This window comes from Gymnodraco acuticeps, unplaced genomic scaffold (genome assembly GCF_902827175.1).
Source record: "Gymnodraco acuticeps unplaced genomic scaffold, fGymAcu1.1, whole genome shotgun sequence".
Classification (NCBI taxonomy): Eukaryota; Metazoa; Chordata; class Actinopteri; order Perciformes; family Bathydraconidae; genus Gymnodraco; species Gymnodraco acuticeps.
This window is the reverse complement of record NW_022991186.1, coordinates 443,601-465,547: the sequence shown is the minus strand read 5'-3', so window position 1 is coordinate 465,547 and position 21,947 is coordinate 443,601. Positions and strand designations below refer to the sequence as shown.

The 21,947-nt window shown below is 41.6% G+C and overlaps 2 protein-coding genes across 11 annotated transcripts in view; one reads left to right on the top strand and one right to left on the bottom strand.

Annotated features, from left to right (window-relative positions):
- Positions 1-382: 382 nt before the first annotated feature.
- LOC117560970 (tripartite motif-containing protein 16-like) lies at positions 383-17,132 on the bottom strand. 9 transcript variants are annotated; one of them, XM_034238131.1, is made up of 5 exons: positions 17,068-17,130; positions 16,367-16,454; positions 10,069-10,913; positions 680-843; positions 383-638 (listed from the first exon to the last, which is right to left on the bottom strand). In XM_034238131.1, the coding sequence occupies exons 3-5, from the start codon at positions 10,750-10,752 to the stop codon at positions 506-508; spliced, it is 981 nt and encodes a 326-aa protein (XP_034094022.1). In that variant the 5' UTR covers positions 10,753-10,913; positions 16,367-16,454; positions 17,068-17,130; the 3' UTR covers positions 383-505. The 9 variants fall into 9 exon arrangements, 8 of the variants coding, with proteins under 8 accessions (XP_034094022.1, XP_034094023.1, XP_034094024.1 ...); XR_004571271.1 differs by lacking the exons at positions 10,069-10,913; positions 16,367-16,454 and having other exon boundaries at positions 680-1,675; positions 17,068-17,132; XM_034238132.1 differs by lacking the exon at positions 10,069-10,913 and having other exon boundaries at positions 383-1,675; positions 17,068-17,119.
- The window catches only part of LOC117560972 (GA-binding protein subunit beta-1-like), a 34,466-nt gene continuing 29,200 nt past the window's right edge, over positions 16,682-21,947 (top strand). Inside the window, exons 1-2 of one of the 2 annotated variants that reach the window (XM_034238137.1) lie at positions 16,682-16,849; positions 18,537-18,644. In XM_034238137.1, the coding sequence (XP_034094028.1) occupies positions 18,537-18,644 (108 nt within the window). In that variant the 5' untranslated portion in view covers positions 16,682-16,849. Of the gene's footprint in view, positions 16,881-18,536; positions 18,645-21,947 lie in introns of both variants that reach the window. The other variant, XM_034238135.1, reaches the window with a different exon arrangement.

Genomic DNA, 21,947 nt, shown 5'->3' with positions numbered 1-21,947 from the left:
ATGCCAAAACCATAATAGCTACTTAGTTATTTCTAAAAGAATGGATACACTTTTTTACAAAAACCTAAATAGTTTCTACAAGAACAGATGAGTCTTATTGGTAGCCTGTATGGTTTAAGTTTAACCAATCTTAACTTTAATAGATATCACAGCAAAATGAGGAATACAACTTGGTTATGGAATAATGAATCCACACCACAGTGAAAGCCCGGTAATAGTTACTGAATGTGACCAAAGCTGTTCTGCTCTTAACATGAACAGAGAACTGTGTGGAGTTTAGGGTGTAGGATACTGCATGCCTCAATTCAACTCTCGTATCAGTTTCACAAAATCTCCATCAAACCTGTATGTTACCCTGGATATAAGACAAGAAAGAAAATACTTTTTCGTGTATGTTTATTAATCATATAAAACATATTTAAATATCTTGGCAAAAACGCAAACAAAAAAATAAGAAGTCCACTTCCATATCGTTTGAATGACAGTAGATTGCTGTGCAGTGTTGCTATGTGCAGTTTGAACCCATTGTCCCTTTATCCCATGAGTTCACAGAACTCTGCTCTTCCTTTATTTTGTCCGTACGACAAGTCCAGCGGGTGTCCACATTTACATTCGGGCACACAGTCAACATTGATGAATTCCTTGAGACTGCTACACACACTTTTTTCTCTTCACTGTACTCCACCTCCCAGTAACACCGCCCAGTCTGATGCTAGGCTCTTGCGGCGACAGTAAAACCTCCACTTTGGTCCCTGCCATTTTGAAGTCGGTGCTATTCTCCCTCAGAACTTCCCCTACGTTTCTCTCAACTTTAGTCAAAGACTCTGTGACGTCCTTAAAGTCCTGCAGGGAAGGGATGCTCGATGTGTCTGTAGGTGTACCGGGTAGGGTACCGGGCGTTCTCATCCTCTGTGTGTGCGAGCTTCTGCAGCTCAGAGTCTTTCCACTTCAGATCAGCAATCTCCTGCTCAATCTTCTTCTGAAGCTCTTTGACTCGATTATTTTCAATTTGACGCAGCGATCTGATCTTGTGGTTGACGTAATCCCTTTTTTTCTCAATGACACGGGTCAGCTCAGTGAAGATCTTCTCACTGTCCTCCACCGTTTCAGCAGCAGAGTCACTGATAGCCTCCATCTCCAGATAATACAGCTTCACATTTGTATCTCTTTCCTGGATCCTCTGCTGGATTTTTAGTCGAATCGCTGCCCGCTTTCTCTGCTTCTCTGCATTTTCTGCTGTGTAGACACACTGCTGACGGAGGGCGATGTTCTCCTGGAGATCCTTGGAGGAGTCCACCAGCTCGTGTTTTTCAAAAGCAGGAGATCCATGGTGAGGCTGAAGGTGCTGCTCACAGTAAGAGACCAGACAGGAGAGGCAGGATTTGAGGGCTCTCTGCTTTCTGCCATTGCAGACATCACAGGCCACATCTTCAGGTCCAGCATGGCGGTGATCAGGTTCCTCTTCCTCCATAGTGGTTTCCATACCTTCCTCTTCATCCCCGTCGCCTACAAACTCTTCATCTGTCATCGGAGGATTGGTTCATCATTGCCTCCTGTTCATGCCAGTCATCTTCACAGCAGAGGCAGAGGAAATCTCCATCTCTCTCAGTCATTAGCTCGTGGCACAGAGGGCAGCAGTGGTTATCGTACCATTCATAGAAGTCCATCTTACCTGCTGAAAGACAGACAGATCAACTTTAAATCTATGTGTGGTGGGCCTTATACATCCCCTTACTCCACAAACAACATGGGCATGGCCTAAACCCAGGGACGTGCACAGGTACGGGCTAATGTTGCCCGGGCAACGGCCCGTTTGGCCTTTTTGGCTGACCTGCCCCTCTGGAGAGAGCGAGAGTTTGTTTTTCTTTGTTCTGTTTTGGCCGAATCAACATGATAAGCCCACAATTAGTATTGTAGCGTCTCGCTGCGGGAAACACACTTTGTCAGCGCTGTCATCTGCCGGTGCGTTAAGACCACCTCAGTGTCGGATTTTGGAAACTTGATTTTGAGTTGTCTCATGGCAGTTAGGCTATAAGGGACAACCCAGGGGACTTTACTTCCTCTTGATACCGATGGTTATTTACAAAAAAACACCTAAATATAGCCTACTTGTTGTTGTGCTTCTGTGTTTCTGAGTCTTCTCATCTGTAAACTCCCTCAACGGGGCCGTTCGCTCTCTTTTCTTGATCGCCCTCTCACGGGTGAACAGTTCAATGTCCCGCTTCATTGTAGGATTTCTGCCATGTCTCTACCACTTTAGTTTGACCATCTCTGTTACTAAGTTATGGAATACTAAATAAATAAGTAATTAGATACCTTACCGTTACTGCGCTCATAAAGAATGATAAGAATAAGAATAATGTGTATTGAACTGGTTTCATTCATTAGTGAGTTTATTTAAGGTAATTACTTATTATTTACTAATATTTACTTACTTACTATTTTATCAGTATGTCTGGACTGCACAGCAGTTACAATGGTCAAACTACATTAGAACAGAAGTGTCCCCATTGTGTCTTTAATAGTTACCAACATTAGATGTTTTAATGAGCTTTGGACCGCAAAACTAAAAATGTCCCTGGTTTTCATTTTTAAAATCAAGTTACCGAATGCAAGTAGTTGACTCAGCTTATTTTGTTATGAGATGTGAATTACTGTTCAATTTAGTTGATGTAATAAAGTTTGGTTTCTTTTACATTAAAAACAAGTTACAATTTTTAAAAGGTCTGTTTTTTATCGGGGGAGGCCCTTTTTCCAGTTTAGAGCAACAGCCCCTCCAAATGTCTGTGCACGTCCCTGCCACACACACACACACACACACACACACACACACACACACACACACACACACACACACACACACACACACACACACACACACACACACACACACACACACACACACACACACACACACACACACACACACACACACACACACACACACACACACACACACACACACACACACACACACACACACACACACACACACACACACACACACACACACACACCACTTCAGGGGACATTACATTGACTTACATGCATTTCCTGGAGACTTATCCTAACCTTAACCATAACCAACACATGCCTATCCCTTAACCTTACCCTAACCCTAAACCTAACCAAGTCTTCACCCTAACATTAATGATTCCCCTCATGGGGACCTCCACTTTGTCCCCATAAGGGAGGCGAGTCCCCACACGTGACTATGTAAACAGATTTAGGTCTCCACAAGTATAGTAATGCTAGGACACACACACACACACACACACACCAGTGAAAGTGGAGGCTAGAAGGGGTCAGAGGGTTCAAATGCGATATACAGTATATATATATATATATCTTAATTTTCCACACACAACAAGACAGAGAGACAGACAGACAGATATACACAAATACACACACAAATACACACACAGATACACACCGCACCTGTTAGTGAAAGTGGGGGTCAGAGGGTTCAAGTCTCAAATGTGTAATGGGTAAGCTCCTCCCACACTGGGATACATTATACTCTGCACTTAACGTACAGTATACTCACAATACTATCAGACAAAATGAGCAACGCCAGTGAAGAGAGGACAGCCCTGGGCTATATGGAATACATCCTTGAGGAGGATCACGACAGCGAGATAGAGGAGAACGTTTCCGAGGATGAAGACTACCTTGAGGTAAACGATGAAGATTCTGATTATGATCAATCAGATGAGGAAACTGATATTTGCCCAGATGAGACATTCATGTCCAAAAATGGTGAAATTCAGTGGTCCTCATCCCTTAACGGATGCCAGGCAACACTATCAGCAGCAAACATAATGAAGGCAGTGCCAGGGCCCACCAGGATGGCAGTCTCTCGTGTCACAGACATCAAGTCTGCTTTTGAGCTGGTCATTTCGAACACAGTGCTGAAGATCGTTCTGGATATGACCAATCTGGAAGGGAGCCGTGTATATGGGGAGGAGTGGAAGGAGCTGGACAAAATGCATTTACATGCGTATTTGGGTCTCCTCATCCTGGCTGGGGTCTCCTCATCCTGGCTGGGGTCTCCTCATCCTGGCTGGGGTCTACAAATCCAAGGATGAATCGACAGCCAGCCTGTGGGACGCAGACACAGGCAGGAATATATTTCGAGCCACAATGTCTCTGGGGACTTTCAACATTTTCTCAAGAGAAACGTAAATACAGTAGGATTGTTATTCACGTCGGTGGTAATGATGTTCGTTTACGCCGATCAGAATGCACCAAACTTAATGTGGAGTCGGTGTGTAGTTATGCTAAAACAATGTCGGACACCATAATCTTCTCTGGTCCCCTCCCCAATCTGATCAATGATGACATGTAGCTGCATGTCATCATTTCAGCGCTGGTTGTCTTGGTGGTGCCCAGCAAACAATGTGGGCTTCGTAAATAATTGGACAGCCTTCTGGGGAAAACCTGGTCTGATTAAGAGAGACGGCATTCATCCTACTTTGGAAGGTGCAGATCTCATTTCGGCAAACATTTCAGGGCTTTGTGGACTTAATCCATGACAAACTGGAGTTGAGACCAGGAGGCGGAGTCGCAGTCTTACACGCTTCTCTGCGCTCTCTCCTAGGCAGTCATCCATAGGAATCCCGAACCCAATAAAATACCCACTATTAGCGGTGTGTGTGTCTGCCCAAGGACAATTTAAGGTAAAACCTAATAGAGGTGTCATACATAATAACCTAATAAAAGTAAATGTAACAACTACTACAGTGCAACAAAACAGGAAGATTAAATGTGGTCTCTTAAACATAAGATCTCTAGCATCTAAAGCAATATTGGTAAATGATTTAATATCAGATTATAATATTGATATATGCTGTCTCACTGAAACTTGGTTGAGACATGAAGAATATGTCAGCATAAATGAGGCCACTCCACCCAGCCATATCAATACTCATATTGCCCGAGGCACGGGCCGAGGAGGTGGAGTTGCAGCCATCTTTGACTCAAGTTTACTTATCAATACTAAACCAAAATTAAATGATACCTCCTTTGAAAGTCTCGTTTTTAGTCTTACGCATCCGACCTGGAAAACTTTGCAGCCAATCTTATTTGTTACAGTGTACCGTGCACCAGGTCCTTATTCAGAATTATTTTCAGAATTCTCTGAGTTTTTATCAACTTTGGTTCTTAAAACAGATAAAGTAATTATCGTAGGTGACTTTAATATTCATGTTGACGATGATAAAAATAGCCTTACTGTTGCATTTAACTCTATATTAGATTCTGTTGGTTTTTGTCAGAGTGTAAATAAACCAACCCACTGCTATAATCACACTCTCGACCTTGTTCTGACTTATGGTATTGAAATTGAGCAACTATTAGTCGAACCGCATAATCCTGCTTTATCCGACCATTTCTTAGTAACTTTTGAAGTACTATTACTAGACTACAAAGCATTAGTCAAAAGCTCCTGCAGAAGAAACCTATCTGTTAGTGCTATAGCCAAATTTAAGGAAGAGATTCCACTTAGTTGGCATACAGGGAACTGCTTTAGGCTGGTTTAGGTCCTATCTATCTGAACGCTCTCAGTGTGTATGTGTCAATGATGAATCTTCCACGCAAACCAAAGTTAGCCATGGAGTGCCACAGGGCTCAGTGCTCGGACCTATTTTGTTCACATTATATATGCTTCCGTTAGGCAATATTATAAGGAATCATTCTGTAAATGTTCATTGTTATGCGGATGATACTCAACTATATTTATCAATCAAGCCTGATGAAATTAATCATCTAAATAAAATTCAAGCCTGCCTCAAGGACTTAAAAACGTGGATGACCTTAAACCTTTTGATGTTAAACACGACCAAAACTGAAGTTATTGTACTTGGCCCGAAGAATCTACGAAACAAATTATCTAAAGATATACTAACTATGGATGGAATTAATTTGGCCTCCAGTGAGACTGTAAGGAATCTTGGTGTTATATTTGATCAGGATTTATCCTTTAACGCCCACATAAAATCAATTTCAAGGACCGCCTACTTCCATCTACGTAACATTGCAAAAATCAGGCATATCTTGCCTCAAAACGATGCAGAGAAACTAGTCCATGCATTTGTTACTTCAAGGCTGGATTATTGTAACTCCTTATTATCAGGGAGTACCAAGAAGTCAGTCAAGTCGCTTCAGCTGATTAAAAATACTGCAGCTCGTGTACTAACCAGAGTTAGGAAAAGGGACCACATTACTCCTGTTCTGGCTGCCTTACACTGGCTCCCTATAGAACAGAGGATAGAATTTAAAATTCTTCTTCTCGCCTACAAAGCCCTTAATGGGCAGGCGCCATCTTACCTTAAAGAACTCATTATACCCTACTGTCCTACTAGGGCATTGCGTTCCAAGAATGCAGGGTTGTTGGATGTTCCTAGAGTCTCTAAAAGTACAATGGGAGCCAGAGCCTTTTCTTATCAAGCTCCACATTTGTGGAATCAGCTTCCAGTTTGTGTTCGGGCGGCAGACACCCTATCCGTTTTTAAGAGTGCGCTTAAGACCTTCCTTTTTTATAAAGCTTATAGTTAGGGCTGATTAGATTCAGCCCCTAGTTTTGCTGATATAGGCTTAGTTTGTCGGGGGACATCTTACTTCTTCCTTCTATCTGTCTATACCTGTGTACTCTCATGTTCCGATTAACCCAGCTTCCCCAAATTTCTTTCTTTTTGGTGTCTATATACGCTGGGATCCGGAGTCATGGATGATCCTGCGGTCCTGTGTCCTGCATCGCGAGCCCTGGATCTTGAGTCGTGACTGTGATCCTGGATCATAGGTCCTGGATGGATATCCTCGTGGATTCATCTTCCTATTATACACACATGCATTTCCAAACATTTGGACTATTTATGTTGCAAATGTATTATCTTTTCAATTTACACACGGCATCTATTGCACGTCTGTCCGTCCTGGGAGAAGGATCCCTCCTCTGTTGCTCTCCCTGAGGTTTCTCCCATTTTTCCCTTTAAAACTGTTGGTTTTCTCCGTGAGGGTCTAAGGACAGAGGGTGTCGTATTGTCATACTGCTATTTTGTACAAACTGTGAAGTCCACTGAGACAAATGTAACATTTGTGATATTGGGCTATATAAATAAACATTGATTGATTGAAGAGTGATCCGATTTGATAATCGTGACACAAGAGCTGGCAGACGTGAGAGAGACAAGCTGGCAGCTATAAGGACAGTTTGGGACAAGTGGGTAGAGCGGCTTCCACTTCTCTACAACCCAGGACCTAATGTCACAGTGGATGAAAGGCTGGTGGCATTCATAGGTCGTTGCCCGTTCAAGCAATACATGCCTTCGAAACCGGCAAAATATGGCTTGAAAATATGGGCAGCATGTGATGCAAACTCCAGCTATGCACTAAACCTGCAGGTTTACACTGGAAAGCCAGTTGGAGGAGCCCCAGAGTGGAATCAGGGCATGAGGGTTGTGTTCGACATGGCACAGGGTCTCAGGGGTCACAACATAACTTGTGACAATTTCTTCACGTCCTACAACCTGGGTCAGGAGCTCCTGAAGAGAAAGCTAACAATGGTTGGAACTGTACGAAAGAACAGAATGGAACTCCCTGCCGAAATGCTGGTGATCAAGAACAGGGTCCCTCAATCCTCCAAGTTTGTGTTCACAGACACCACAACCCTACACACACACACACACTCTTAATTGCTGTTACAATAAAATACTTTCAATACAAATCCTTATGACTCATTTGGCTTGATTCTAAGTGAACGGGTCAATTTGACCCTGAACAGAAGAGGTGTCTCGTCTCTATTTATCAACATCAACCAATTGTAAAACAAGTTGGAACATTTTTAAATTAATTTAAAACATCTTATGTTATGCAAAACTAATGTATTTTATATCAAGGTTTTTCCAATGTAAAAAAGAAAATAGAAAAATGTGTTTAAATGTATGTTTTGAGAAAAACGAGTGACTTATTCTAATGGAATCATGATCTGTGAGGGGTGAATAACACAATTGCACTAAATATTGATTTCATTGATAGTAATCAAAGGTACAAACTTTGTATGTGTATGGATTTTGGGGCTTCTGACCATTTTTTGATAATTAAACATGCACTGGGTCAAATTGACCCACGAATATTATTGCTGTTACACAAAACGAATATAACAGGAGGTTAAAGGAATATAAAAGATGTTAGGTGACATAACTGCACCCTGCCAAAGACTATAGGCGCTTTCACACCGGAGTACTTTTCCCAGGAATAGTTCCGATAGTTATTGGGATTTTGCGTTCAAACCAAAAAGATCTGGAACTAGAACCTAGTTCATGAGAACCTTTTCACCCCCTTTTCAGTCCCTGCTAGAGAGGTGGTACTTTCCTGGGGAGGAAAAGGTTCCATTTTCTGATTGGCTGGGCGAATTGCAAACCACGCCCCGTAAAACTCCGAAAAGTTTTGTGAAGCCGCCATTTTATTTGCTTGCATTAGCATTATCATTAGCCCAGCGCACCAACGGAGAGAGACTAACTTATGGCAACACAAAAGAAAACATGGGAGCGGTGGAGTGATGAGGAGGTGTCGGTGCTTCTGGCGATTTACTCGGAAGGCTTCAGCAGAAGCTGCTGGGAGTCCCAGGAGCTTCTACTGAAGCCAGTCCCCAACTCCGGGGACTTCCGGCCGGGGACTTCGGGTGGCAGTATACGCCGTGAAGTTGTTTGCGGCCTGCCAGTAAACCCAAAGCAGAAGAAGAAGAAGTGACGTCAGCGGCTTAATTTGCGTAATCCTCCCTCAGGGACTTATTCCGGTGTGAACGCGATCTGCTAGGACAGTTCCGGGACTAAAGAGTTCGGCGGGACTAAGTACTGGGAACTAAGTACGGCAAAGTACTTGGTGTGAAAGCGGCTAAAGGTATAAAAGATATGTTAAGCGTTTAGTGCTTGTTTTATTTTGGGGGTTTTAACTCTCTTGTAGGATCTGGAATCCCTCTCGTACCATCTCCATCAAACGTGTATGTTACCCTGGATATAAGACAATAAAGAAAATAAATGTTTCCTGTTTTAAATTTGTTTGTTTATTCATCTTATCAAACATCAATTTATCAACACAGCCCATCAGTTACGCTCGGTAAAGGTTTAAGATTTCTTCCGAACAAAATAATTGGAGCTTTCTCTCTTGGGACCAATGTAGTGGAACAGAAAGAACAATGTATAAACCTCATTATCCCCGATAGCATCCATGGCTTAACAGATGCAGGAAAGAGCGCCTCCTGGCAAGAACTCAAACATAACAATAAATTAAAAGTCCACATCCACATCGTTTGAATTACAGTAGATTGCTGTGCAGTGCTGTTCTGTGCAGTTTGAACCCATTGTCCCTTTATCCCGTGAGTTTACAGAACTCTGCTGTAACTGGATTTTGTCCGTGACGACAGCAAATGGTAAGTCCAGCGTAGAGCGGCCGAGTGAAGGAAGTCTTGACTGTGACAAGGAGAGTGGAGGTTTCAGAGATGCTGTAGAAAGACAGGATACCTGCACTGTAATCCAGGTACACTCCTATTCTTTTGGACTTAGGCCCTGAGAAGATAGTTGGAACCACGTAGTGAAGTTTATAATGGTCACCTTCACATTGCAATGCCCAAGAATGGTTGTTGTGTCCAAATTTACATTCAGGCACACAGTCAACATTGATGAATTCCTTGTATGAGACTGCTACACACACTTTTTTCTCTTCGCTGTACTCCACCTCCCAGTAACACCGCCCAGTCAGGCTCTCTTTACTCAGCACCTGTGGCCAACCTATGAATCTGCCTGGGTGATGAAAATAACTCTGTGATTTCCCCCATGTGTGTGTTGCTTTCCTGTTCCTCTTGGATAATTTCAAACTATGTTCTGCTGTGTTTGGATCCATGGTGATATCACATGAATATCTTTGAAGTGCAGCTCTGATGCTAGGCTCTTGCGGCGACAGTAAAACCTCCACTTTGGTCCCTGCCATTTTGAAGTCGGTGCTATTCTCCCACAGAACTTCCCCTACGTTTCTTTCGACTTTAGCCAAAGACTCTGTGACGTCCTTAAAGTCCTGCAGGGAAGGGATGCTCGATGTGTCTGTAGGTGTACCGGGTTGTGAGAGCGAGGGCAATTTTTGCAGAAACGCGTTCTCATCCTCTGTGTGTGCGAGCTTCTGCAGCTCAGAGTCTTTCCACTTCAGATCAGCAATCTCCTGCTCAATCTTCTTCTGAAGCTCTTTGACTCGATTCTTTTCAATTTGACGCAGCGATCTGATCTTGTGGTTGACGTAATCCCTTTTCTTCTCAATGACACGGGTCAGCTCAGTGAAGATCTTCTCACTGTCCTCCACCGTTTCAGCAGCAGAGTCACTGATAGCCTCCATCTCCAGATAATACAGCTTCACATTTTTATCTCTTTCCTGGATCCTCTGCTGGATTTTTAGTCGAATCGCTGCCAGCTTTCTCTGCTTCTCTGCATTTTCTGCTGTGTAGACACACTGCTGACGGAGGGCGATGTTCTCCTGGAGATCCTTGGAGGAGTCCACCAGCTCGTGTTTTTCAAAAGCAGGAGATCCATGGTGAGGCTGAAGGTGCTGCTCACAGTAAGAGACCAGACAGGAGAGGCAGGATTTGAGGGCTCTCTGCTTTCTGCCATTGCAGACATCACAGGCCACATCTTCAGGTCCAGCATAGCGGTGATCAGATTCCTCTTCCTCCATAGTGGTTTCCATACCTTCCTCTTCATCCCAGTCCATTAGAACCTCTTCTTCACTGTCATTCCATCTACTACAGAAGCAATCACTGCAGAGGTAGCCTTCATCGCAGGAGTTTATTGAACCATTAATTGACCGTTCGCAATCATTGCAGGTGAGGTCATCGGGGTACTATTCATCGCCATCGTCGGACATCTTACCTGCTGAAATACAGACGGATCAACTACAAACCTATGTGTGGCAGTACTTATATTCAAAGATTCAAAGGTTGTATTGTCATGACATGTACAAAACTATGGTGTAATTATGTAATGTATGAAAAACTTAGATCGCAGGTTCCTGAACAGTGCATTTTACTCACGACATGGGTATGCCTTAAACCTGAATGAGTTTTACTGTCGTTAAGGAAGAATACGACTTAAGTGACATCAATGAATAATCATTGACCATCTTGTCGCCAATGAAGTACATTTGAATATAAATGGAACAGAAAGAGACTGTGAACCCTTGCAAAGCAACCAAACTAATGTCTGTCTCTCAAACATCTCTCTTTAATGTACTGTGCTAATCAGCAACTCAACTGGAGGGATGTAACTGTATTTGTAAAAAGATATTACTGTGAAGTATAACTCCTCAAAAAAGGAGGCTGTTGTCAAAACATATAATAATAAATTAATACAATATTGTATGACAATACAGTGAATTATAGATCAAATAGCATTTTAAAATATCCTTATATGTGGTTACCAGTGGCGGCGCCAGAGTATTTTTGTTGGGTAATCTATGGTAGGGCTAACCCATACAGTGGTGGGGCTCAAGTCAGTATTTGCAATGTAATTACATACACGCTATATCGCCCCCCTTGACAGTGAAACGCCACGCGTGAGGCTTAGATTATTTCCCTGTCTCAATCCAAATGGAACTGTATGAAATAAAAACTATATCGAATAATTATTCATGTATTTGAATATGAGTTATGAATATTTGTATTAATTTTTTTTTTTTTTTTTGGGAGTGATGCCTAAATTGATATTATCAAATTGAATAATTCAATGTATATATATACGACAGTGCCATAGCTAAATGTGTTAGTTGACGTCTAAAGGTGTGTTTTGCTCCGCTCACCGTTCCCTCACAGCGGACAGAGCTGCAGGTGCTGATCTCTCTCTCTCTCGCGTCCGGTTATACTTCACTCGTGTTTATGTCCAAATCCATCAGATCTAGCTAGTTCTAGCCAATGATATGGCTGCTGCCCCTCCCTACACGCATATCACGCAGACTCAAACCTCATCTTAGGCCCAAATGTGGCGCAAATGCGCGCCGCAGCCGTTGCGAGGTTCCGGCGCTAACAGTTCATGAGCGTGCTCCCCCGCCCCCTGTCAACACTTGCGACACATGGCCAGCCTAAACAACAATAAGCGCTGCTTGGCAACCGTGTGTGGCGGCAAAGTACATAGACATTTTGACTGGAGAGATTTAGTTTTTCCGGTATTCAACATATTTTACCAGTCATAGTCCGGTAATTATTTACACTCTAAGAAGAGTCCTACACAACAGACATGGCGTTAAAAAGGAGTAATGTGTGGAAATATTTCGACCAGGTTAGTGAGTGCGGTGTAGAGATCAAACTATGCCAAATTAAACTTATATATACATGCTATACCTTGCTATACCCGCAACCTCCGCACATGAAAGCTGTCAAACTGTGATCACCAGTTCAATACATTTGACAAATTCTCTTCTCTCCTTGCTCTCCTTCACCACACCAGGACAGACTGCGCATGCTCACAACACATGACCTCTCAACCCAATGCTTACACTAGTAACCTGGCATTTCGATGCCTTTTCTCATCTAAACTATTCAGTATTTGTATCTCTCTATCATGACATAAAGACGAAACTCCTCTCCAGAAGTGAGACACCGCCGCTATCACTGTTAACTGATTAACTGCTACCAGCTGATGACTTACTTTCCTCTTCCTTGACATTTTTGTTCTTATGTCCATGTTGTCTGGGGGAGAAAACATATCAAACCAAGAGATCGTCAGCTTTGATTTTCGCTGTATTAACCATTTACTGAACATTTGGTGTGTGTGCCTTACCTCCGCTACCGGCATCGCTTCATACAACAGATCTGGGGCCTCATTTATAACGCCGTGCGTAGGATTCACGTGGGAAGGTTGCTTACGTAGTAGAAATCCAAAAAATAGGTACAGAAATGTTCCGACATTTTCCGATTCACCAAACATTGCGCACCGGCGAGGAAAGTGCGTACAGCACTTCATACGCCGGTTTCCCTTTATAAATCACAACCGACTCGAAATGCGGTTCAGCTTTTGCGGGCTTCACGTAACTCCCATATTTGCCTATAAATAGTCAAAGAAACGCCCATTCATTCATTCGGACTGACTTTATGAAGAAGATCGCAGGAAATGACGACAGAACAGTTAAAAAAGACATCTCACACCGTGTCAGATTTTGGTTATTTTGGGGAGGTGGAGATAAATCATATTGTTTGGTGGATGCCGTTTGATCCAGAGTAGCAGCATGGAGGTCGGATCGTCACCAAAATAAATAAATAAATGGCCCGAAAAAGGTTAATGACAAAAACAATACACATCCTTCCTCAGGCAGTGTGTTTGTACCGGGGACAGGAGACACCCCCTTGATGAGAGACTGTAAGAAGTGAACGGGGAATCCCTCCGGAGTGGAGTCATGACGACTGGATCTGAATTATGTTTTTGTATTTGGTGGTTTGTGTTCCAGCTGTCGATCAGCTGTGCGCAGCCTCTCCACTGCAGCCTGTGCGTCTCAACCCCCCCCGCAGCAACCCTATATCCACCAGTTAAAGGAAATACAACTAATGTGTTATATCAGCTGTACAATTTACCACATATGGTGTTCTTAGCTTCCATACCTCCTGTGTTTTACGAGCGACTTATCAAGTCTTGGCAAACGGCATAAAACACGATTAAACATGACAGTATATAAAACCATGCTCGTATCTACAACCTATAGAAATGCAAAACGGCGTCAGTTTAGACGTAATTCTGTCCTCCTGCTTACCGCATCATTTATGAGAAAACATTTCATAACATTAACACAACATATTCGAGGTGGTTTTCAATAACATATCTGTATTTATTTATTTCTCCAAGTTATGTTTTTGTGTGCACTGAGGAGTCGCAAACAGGCGTTTGTTTAATCATTTTAAGATTGGCTTTAATCAATGTTTGAAAATGAATTCTTCATATATGATAAATGAGAGGTAACATTTTGTTTATGGTATTATTTCCACATATTTCTCTCCATTCTTCCTTCTGCCAACGCGGTGTCGCAGTTTCTCGTCTCTCCCGTTGTTGTGCTTAGTGCGTACGCATGGGTTAGAGTTTGCGTGGAGGACCGCACATTTTCCCGTCAAGTTAGTATTTTATAAATCGCAAACATTGCTTAGAAACTGGCGTACGCCATCTTTTGAGCGTATATCCCTTTATAAATGAGGCCCCTGAGCTGTCCAACTATGACAACACTCCTTGAACATGCGCGCGCTATGGGAGAATCTGCCTTGGTACAAAGTAGCAGTGAAAACATGGTACGGAGTTTCATTGATTTGGGCATTCTCTCAATAAGCAAGTGGAATGGATTTGATACTGAAGCACTGACACAGCGCTCTACAAAGTGCGGCGAGTGGTTAGACCGATTCACGGACTTTCCACATGGTAAAAGTGGGGGGGTCTAAACTAATAATTTCAAAAAGTGGGGGGGACTTGTCCCACCCTCATATAATGGCTGCGACGCCCATGTGTCAAAATGAAAGACAGCCCACACACCTATCAATCATCAAACCGTGGGGTCTTATTTCATTACGTGTTGATTTCTATCAACACGTAATGTTGTATCGATGTATATAGAGATGTACTACCGCAAAAGTATTCTCCGTCAGGACTTCCTGCAACAACACCACGCCCTTATCTTGATTCTGATTGGCCAGAAGACATTATCAAAGATGTTCTATTGAGAAGACGATCACTACGTGACAAAAGTTTTCAAAACCGTTTCTGGTCTTCGGTATTTCCAGAGAAGTGGCTACTGAAATCAATCTTACTAACTGCTGTCTGTGCAATTTACTCCGCGCGAGTTGGTGGACTTTATTTTGCTTACTTTAACATCATTTTTCATGGTGGGGCTAAGCCAGTGTTTCTCAAAGTGGGGGGCGCGACCCCCCCTGGGGGCGCAGAGGCATGCCGGGGGGGGCGCGAGAGACCAGGAGGAAAAATGGTTATACAATTTTTTTTTCTCCAAAAGATAAAAAAAAAGAAAAAAAGAATCAATCATAATTTGAAAGATTATTGATTCGAAAATAATATGATGCAGTACAGTACTATTACGTCTGGGTCTCTGTGTTTCATTAAAGCTCGGCTCTGTGTGTGTGTGTGTGTGGAACGAGCCATTGTGTGTGCGCGCGCGAGAGAGAGAGAGAGAGAGAGAGAGAGAGCGCACCGGTAATCGTTGTAATTAGCTTCTGGTGCTAGCGAGCTACGCTAACGGATGTAAGGAGTTTTTTCAACAACAAAGTGGAGGAGAATCCTCTCCTGTCAGACTGAGAGGCTCGGTGAAATAAAGGACTCTCAGTGTTATCTCAGTGGGTCTCAAATGTTTTGGTCACCATTAATGTAAACAATCATTTCCGAGGCACACATTTATATGATCATTATAAAAAAAATAAGAGAATAAATTAAAAACAGGTATGAAATACTATATGACAGTAAAACAAAAATAAAGTTTAAAAGGGTGATTTGTAAAATATCCATAAAGAAAAAGTAAATCTGTTTACAGTTCTGTTTCAAATGGGTGAGAGATGTATCCATAGATCTCTTCATTTTGCTCTCAAAGTGCACCAGATTGATGCATTTAACTTCAATATTTAAAAAAATCTTCCCGGGGGGGGGGGGGGGGGGGGGCTTGCCCCCGGACCCCCCTATGTGAGGTCCACACACCACCTAAAAATAACACTTTACCCCTGCTTACATCTATATGCCGTGAGCTGATTATCGAGCCTTCATTGTAACAGTCGCGGGTACACTGTGTGTGCGTGGGGATTGTTGCAGTATACAATTCCACTGTAGCGCCCGGTACATTAATGGGAAACCCTAAATGTTTGAGCACCCTCTATGAAACGTCAAGCTACCCCACAGCACCCCCAAAATAAATCTCTGGCGCCGCCACTGAGCCTGACTATTTGTGTTGGGGGGGTCCGACTTTTTTTTTTCTCCAAAGGGGGGGCCTGACAGAAAAAGTTTGAGAACCACTGGGCTAAGCCATTTCTTGGCATGGCTGTAGCCTATACCCCAGGCCCAGCCATACCCTGGCGCCGCCACTCGTGGTTACAATTCATATAATGAGTCTAACAATCAGCTTACGTATACCAGAAATCAGCGTTTTAAATATACTTTTGTGACACCTCCATTTTGAGGCAAGTATACCAGTTATTATTAATGGCAAATTAAAAACACTGACCCATTACTTTTAACGTTAGCAAGTTACCCGTTAGTTTTGTATTGTCTGTTCAGAGTTAATATGATGTGTATTTCGTTGTTCAGGCTTCATGGTCCATAAATACATTATTATACAATATTAAATATCTGGGAGAGTTTACCTTCTCCTTGATGTTTGAAGAGTTGACTGTAGTTTTCAGATCCGCCACTCTACTTCACTATGCACAGCAAACTGTAACCGGATTTAACCTTCAAAATAAAGGTTATTCTTGGAAAGTCAATCATGAGCGTACATTACCTATTTTCGTTTTATTAAATTGTATTCTATTGACAGGGTTTAAACGACGCCAAATCAAACTTTTCAATGAATAAAATGATTACAAGTGGCATCACCGCACACCGCCATAAACTGTTATCAAAAATATGTTACGGGGTTAGTGCTTGTTTTATTTTGAAAAGTTAAACCGGAATACGACCGTTTGCCTCCTCTACCTCGCGTCATGTAGCCGCCATTTTTGAGCTACAAATAATACAAAACAAATACTATTTGGGTTTTGCGAAGAAATAACCAAAGTGTAACAATCAGCTTACGTATACCAGAAATCCGCGTTTTAAATATACCTTTGCGACTCCTTCCTTTTAAGGCAAGTATACCGAGTAGTAATGATACATAAGGTAAACACAACATTGTTATGAGAGCTAACTGATAAACAGTAACGTTACTTTCACGTTAGCTAGTTAACCGTTAGCTTTCTCTTGTCTGTTCAGAGTTCATAAGATGTATACGTCTGTATAAGATGTTCAGGCTTCAGGGTCTATGATAACATTATTATAAATGATTAAATATCGGAGCAGAGTTTACCTTGTTCCTTTGTAGTGTTGACTAGCGGATGTGGAAATAGCTCTTAATGCTAGCATCAACTTCCCCCGGAACAAACATCACTTAACTGGGTGTCAAACTGTATTTTTATATTGTTAAATGTCCGTTCGTGTATGTCTTTGTTTTATCAACTGAGCCTATTGATTCGCATTGTTTTAGCTTGTCCACATTATTACTATAAAGCGTGTGGAGCGGAGTCAAGCTTTTGATTTATGTGTTATAAAGTTATAACGTTAAACATTTTCATACGAGTTGTTTAAAATGCATGTATGAGCATTTACAAGGTAGTGGCGTAAAGTAACATTTACTCAAGTACAAAATGGTGATACTTATTAGGCCTATGCTACTTAATACTTTTACTCACTACATTTAGTTACTAGTGACTTTGCAGATTTAGGTTATTAATACAAACTATTGAATCGACAAACGTTATTATATATTATTAAATTAAATATTATTAATAAATGTTTTCATATGTCTATTTATCTAACCTCGAAAAGACCCAGTAAGGAGGTGTTTACAATGATGCCTATATGTCAATGCATGCAAACAAAAAAGTTAACAAAAACAACAATGTATGATAGCTAAAAGCCTAAATATATATTGATAAAAAGGCAATAGAGTAGATAGTAAAATAGAGGTATTTAAAATTACAAATAAGTCTACCAATGGTCAAAAACTAAAAATATCTTTCAACTCCATTGCTATTAAAATGTGGCGAAGCATCACATTTTGATGTTTTAAAGCTGGACAAAGAAATGATAGGTATTTATGCTATAAATTAGCTATATTATTAATTAAAAATGGTCTTCAAAATTGTTTCTGCATAACTTCTTAGCACCACAAAATCGTTCATCGTTGAACTCCAGGAAGATATTGAACATTTCTGAAGTTACTGTAAAATAGATGGATGGATGGATAGATGGATAGATGGATGGATGGATGGATGGATAGATGGATGGATGGATAGATGGATAGATGGATAGATAGATGGATGGATAGATGGATAGATGGATGGATGGATAGATGGATAGATGGATGGATGGATAGACAGACAGACAGGATAGACGGACGGACAGATAGATAGATATATAGATAGATACTTTATTGATCCCAATTTGGGAAATGTTTGCGTAGCAGCAGCATAAAAAACACAAGGCAATGTAAGAGAAATTAAGACACAAGAAATAAACAGTCCAAAATATTTCAGAAATAGAAATAAAATAGCATTAAAAAGTTATAAAATAAAAAATATATATACATGTGGAAAATATAAGTCATAATGATTTTCTGATGTGTAAAACATTGGTTATCCATACAACCAACCCGTATATTTTTGATATAGTAATTTCCAACAATGGAAACAAAACACATAAAGTACAGTTATCATTATGTGCTATAAACACACATTTCTTCCTGCCTGATCTGTGTTTCTCTCTGGCTGTCAGCAGATGTCGCTGGTGGGTCTCGGGCAGCAGCTGCTGGAGGCGGTGAGAGGCGGACAGGATAATGATGTTAAAGCTCTGATGGCCAACGGAGCTCCATTCACCACAGACTGGGTGAGGCTGATATGCGTTTATTATGGAATAATCTTCAAGCTAATCCGTTATGAGATGAGTGTCAAACCTCATCATCTGCCAGAAAAAAAACAGATACTCAGCTCATAATATCCATGGTCACCACACAGTGGCAAAATGACAGTTGAGGCTTGAGCTCAAAAGACTGGGAAAGTCAAGAAAAATGTATGGTAAAGGAAATAATAACACTCAGCTAGTCTTAGATTTCTATCTTTAAATTAAACTGTTTATCACATATAATCTTTGCCTTTCTCTGTTAAAAAAAACAATCTAAGTTGCAGGTTTGTACTGGGTTTCTGTCAAATGGTTAAATCTAAATAACAAGGCCATAAGTGCACACTTTAAAGGTCTCATATTATACTGTTTTTCATCAATATATTATAGGTTATATACAGAGCCTGTCTCTAATTGGTTGATGTAGAAGAGACATGAAGAAGAGGGGACACATGTTGATGTAGAAGAGACATGAAGAAGAGGGGACACATGTTGATGTAGAAGAGACATGAAGAAGAGGGGACACATGTTGATGTAGAAGAGACATGAAGAAGAGGGGACACATGTTGATGTAGAAGAGACATGAAGAAGAGGGGACACATGTTGATGTAGAGGAGACATGAAGAAGAGGGGACACATGTTGATGTAGAAGAGACATGAAAGAAGAGGGGACACATGTTGAATGTAGAAGAGACATGAAGAAGAGGGGACACATGTTGATGTAGAAGAGACATGAAGAAGAGGGGACACATGTTGATGTAGAGGAGACATGAAGAAGAGGGGACACATGTTGATGTAGAAGAGACATGAAGAAGAGGGGACACATGTTGATGTAGAAGAGACATGAAGAACGAGGGACACATGTTGATGTAGAAGAGACATGGAGAAGAGGGGACACATGTTGATGTAGAAGAGACATGAAGAAGAGGGGACACATGTTGATGTAGAAGAGACATGGAGAAGAGGGGACACATGTTGATGTAGAAGAGACATGAAGAAGAGGGGACACATGTTGATGTAGAAGAGACATGGAGAAGAGGGGACACATGTTGATGTAGAAGAGACATGAAGAAGAGGGGACACATGTTGATGTAGAGGAGACATGACGAAGGAGTGGGACACATGTTGATGTAAGAAGAGACATGACGAAGAGGGACACAATGTTGATGTAGAAGAGACATGACGAAGAGGGGACACATGTTGATGTAAGAAGAGACATGACGAAGAGGGGGACACATGTTGATGTAGAAGAGACATGAAGAAGAGGGGACACATGTTGATGTAGAAGAGAGACATGACGAAGAGAGGGGACACATGTTGATGTAGAAGAGACATGAAGAAGAGGGGACACATGTTGATGTAGAAGAGACATGACGAAGAGGGGACACATGTTGATGTAGAAGAGACATGAAGAAGAGGGGACACCATGTTGATGTAGAAGAGACATGAAGAAGAGGGGACACATGTGATGTAGAAGAGACATGGAGAAGAGGGGACACATGTTGATGTAGAAGAGACATGAAGAAGAGGGGACACATGTTGATGTAGAGGAGACATGACGAAGAGGGGACACATGTTGATGTAGAAGAGACATGACGAAGAGGGGACACATGTTGATGTAGAAGAGACATGACGAAGAGGGGACACATGTTGATGTAGAGGAGACATGACGAAGAGGGGACACATGTTGATGTAGAAGAGACATGACGAAGAGGGGACACATGTTGATGTAGAAGAGACATGAAGAAGAGGGGGACACATGTTGATGTAGAAGAGACATGAAGAAGAGGGGACACATGTTGATGTAGAAGAGACATGAAGAAGAGGGGACACTGTTGATGTCGAAGAGACATGACGAAAGAAGGGGGACACATGTTGATGTAGAAGAGACATGAAGAAGAGGGGAACACATGTTGATGTAGAAGAGACATGAAGAAGAGGGGACACATGTTGATGTAGAAGAGACATGAAGAAGAGGGGACACATGTTGATGTAGAAGAGACATGAAGAAGAGGGGACACATGTTGATGTTAGAAGAGACATGTTGATGTAGAAGAGACATGAAGAAGAGGGGACACATGTTGATGTAGAAGAGACATGAAGAAGAGGGGACACATGTTGATGTAGCAGAGAGACCTTTAAAGTAACAACTCGCTTCATGCCTGTGAAACCTATGGTACTATTTCTCAGGGCTGAAGCTAACTGATTAGTCTTTTCACTCTTTCGGGGACAACATGTCAGAAAATATTCTCAACTTTCTAAAACTTTTAAATATTTCAAAACGCCACAGGCACTTCTTCTGACTTTTATGATCCCATCTCTACATTATGTCATTTTATAATAAACTGCTCGCATGCAATGTGTACATCACTAATGCCTTTAATTGAATGTTGTGTTCCATAACGCCACCTGTTTCTACCAAACATTAACATATTTAAGAGTGTCATTTATCTGTCATAGCGTGACACATTTGACAAAATGCACATTGAAGAGTGTTAGGACAAGTTATTCAGTGGATTTATGATAGCTCACATGATGTCTTCATTTTAAAGTTAGTAGAGGAAGGGGTGCTTTCTCTTATTGAATGTTTTAGAATGACAACATCATACATAACTTATATGTAATATAAAATCACCCATAAATAAAATGAAGCAGATTTGTCACACTATTTTACTAAGTCAATCTGACGTTTGAACATAACAGATGTTCATTGAGATTTGTGTGTCAGCGGTGGTGGATTAGCTTTCTGAGGCGATGCACAGCGAGACCTTCAAGCCTTTGACAAACTCCTACTTTAAAATAGACACAAAGCACTTTGAATTGCCTTGTGTTGAAAAGTGCTATATAAATAAACTTGCCTTAAAGGTGGGGTAGGTAAGTTTGAGAAACCGGCTCGAGATACACTTTGTGTTATATTCCATGGAATGCTCTTAACATCCCGATAGCAATGAATATTTTAAGTGCTTTGACAAAAAATACATTAAAAACATGTCATCAGTGGAAGCCGTGGCGCTGTAAAAAGCACGACCAATCATCTGAGCCGGCCGGCTAAAGTAACTGGATGGCCTATCTGCCTGTCAGCCTTCCATCTTGGCACAAACTTATCTCGTGCCCTCATTGGTCATGTGCGCGTTCGTGTGTGTTGGAGGAGGGGCTCTGTGAGGAAGTGGCAGATTTGTTCCGGCTGTGTATTTTCAAATTCTAGCGCACTCGAGCTGGTTTCTCCAAAATGACCTACCCCACCTTTAAGTGTAAAATCATGTGATACGTTTTCTTAGTTGGCAGTTTGTG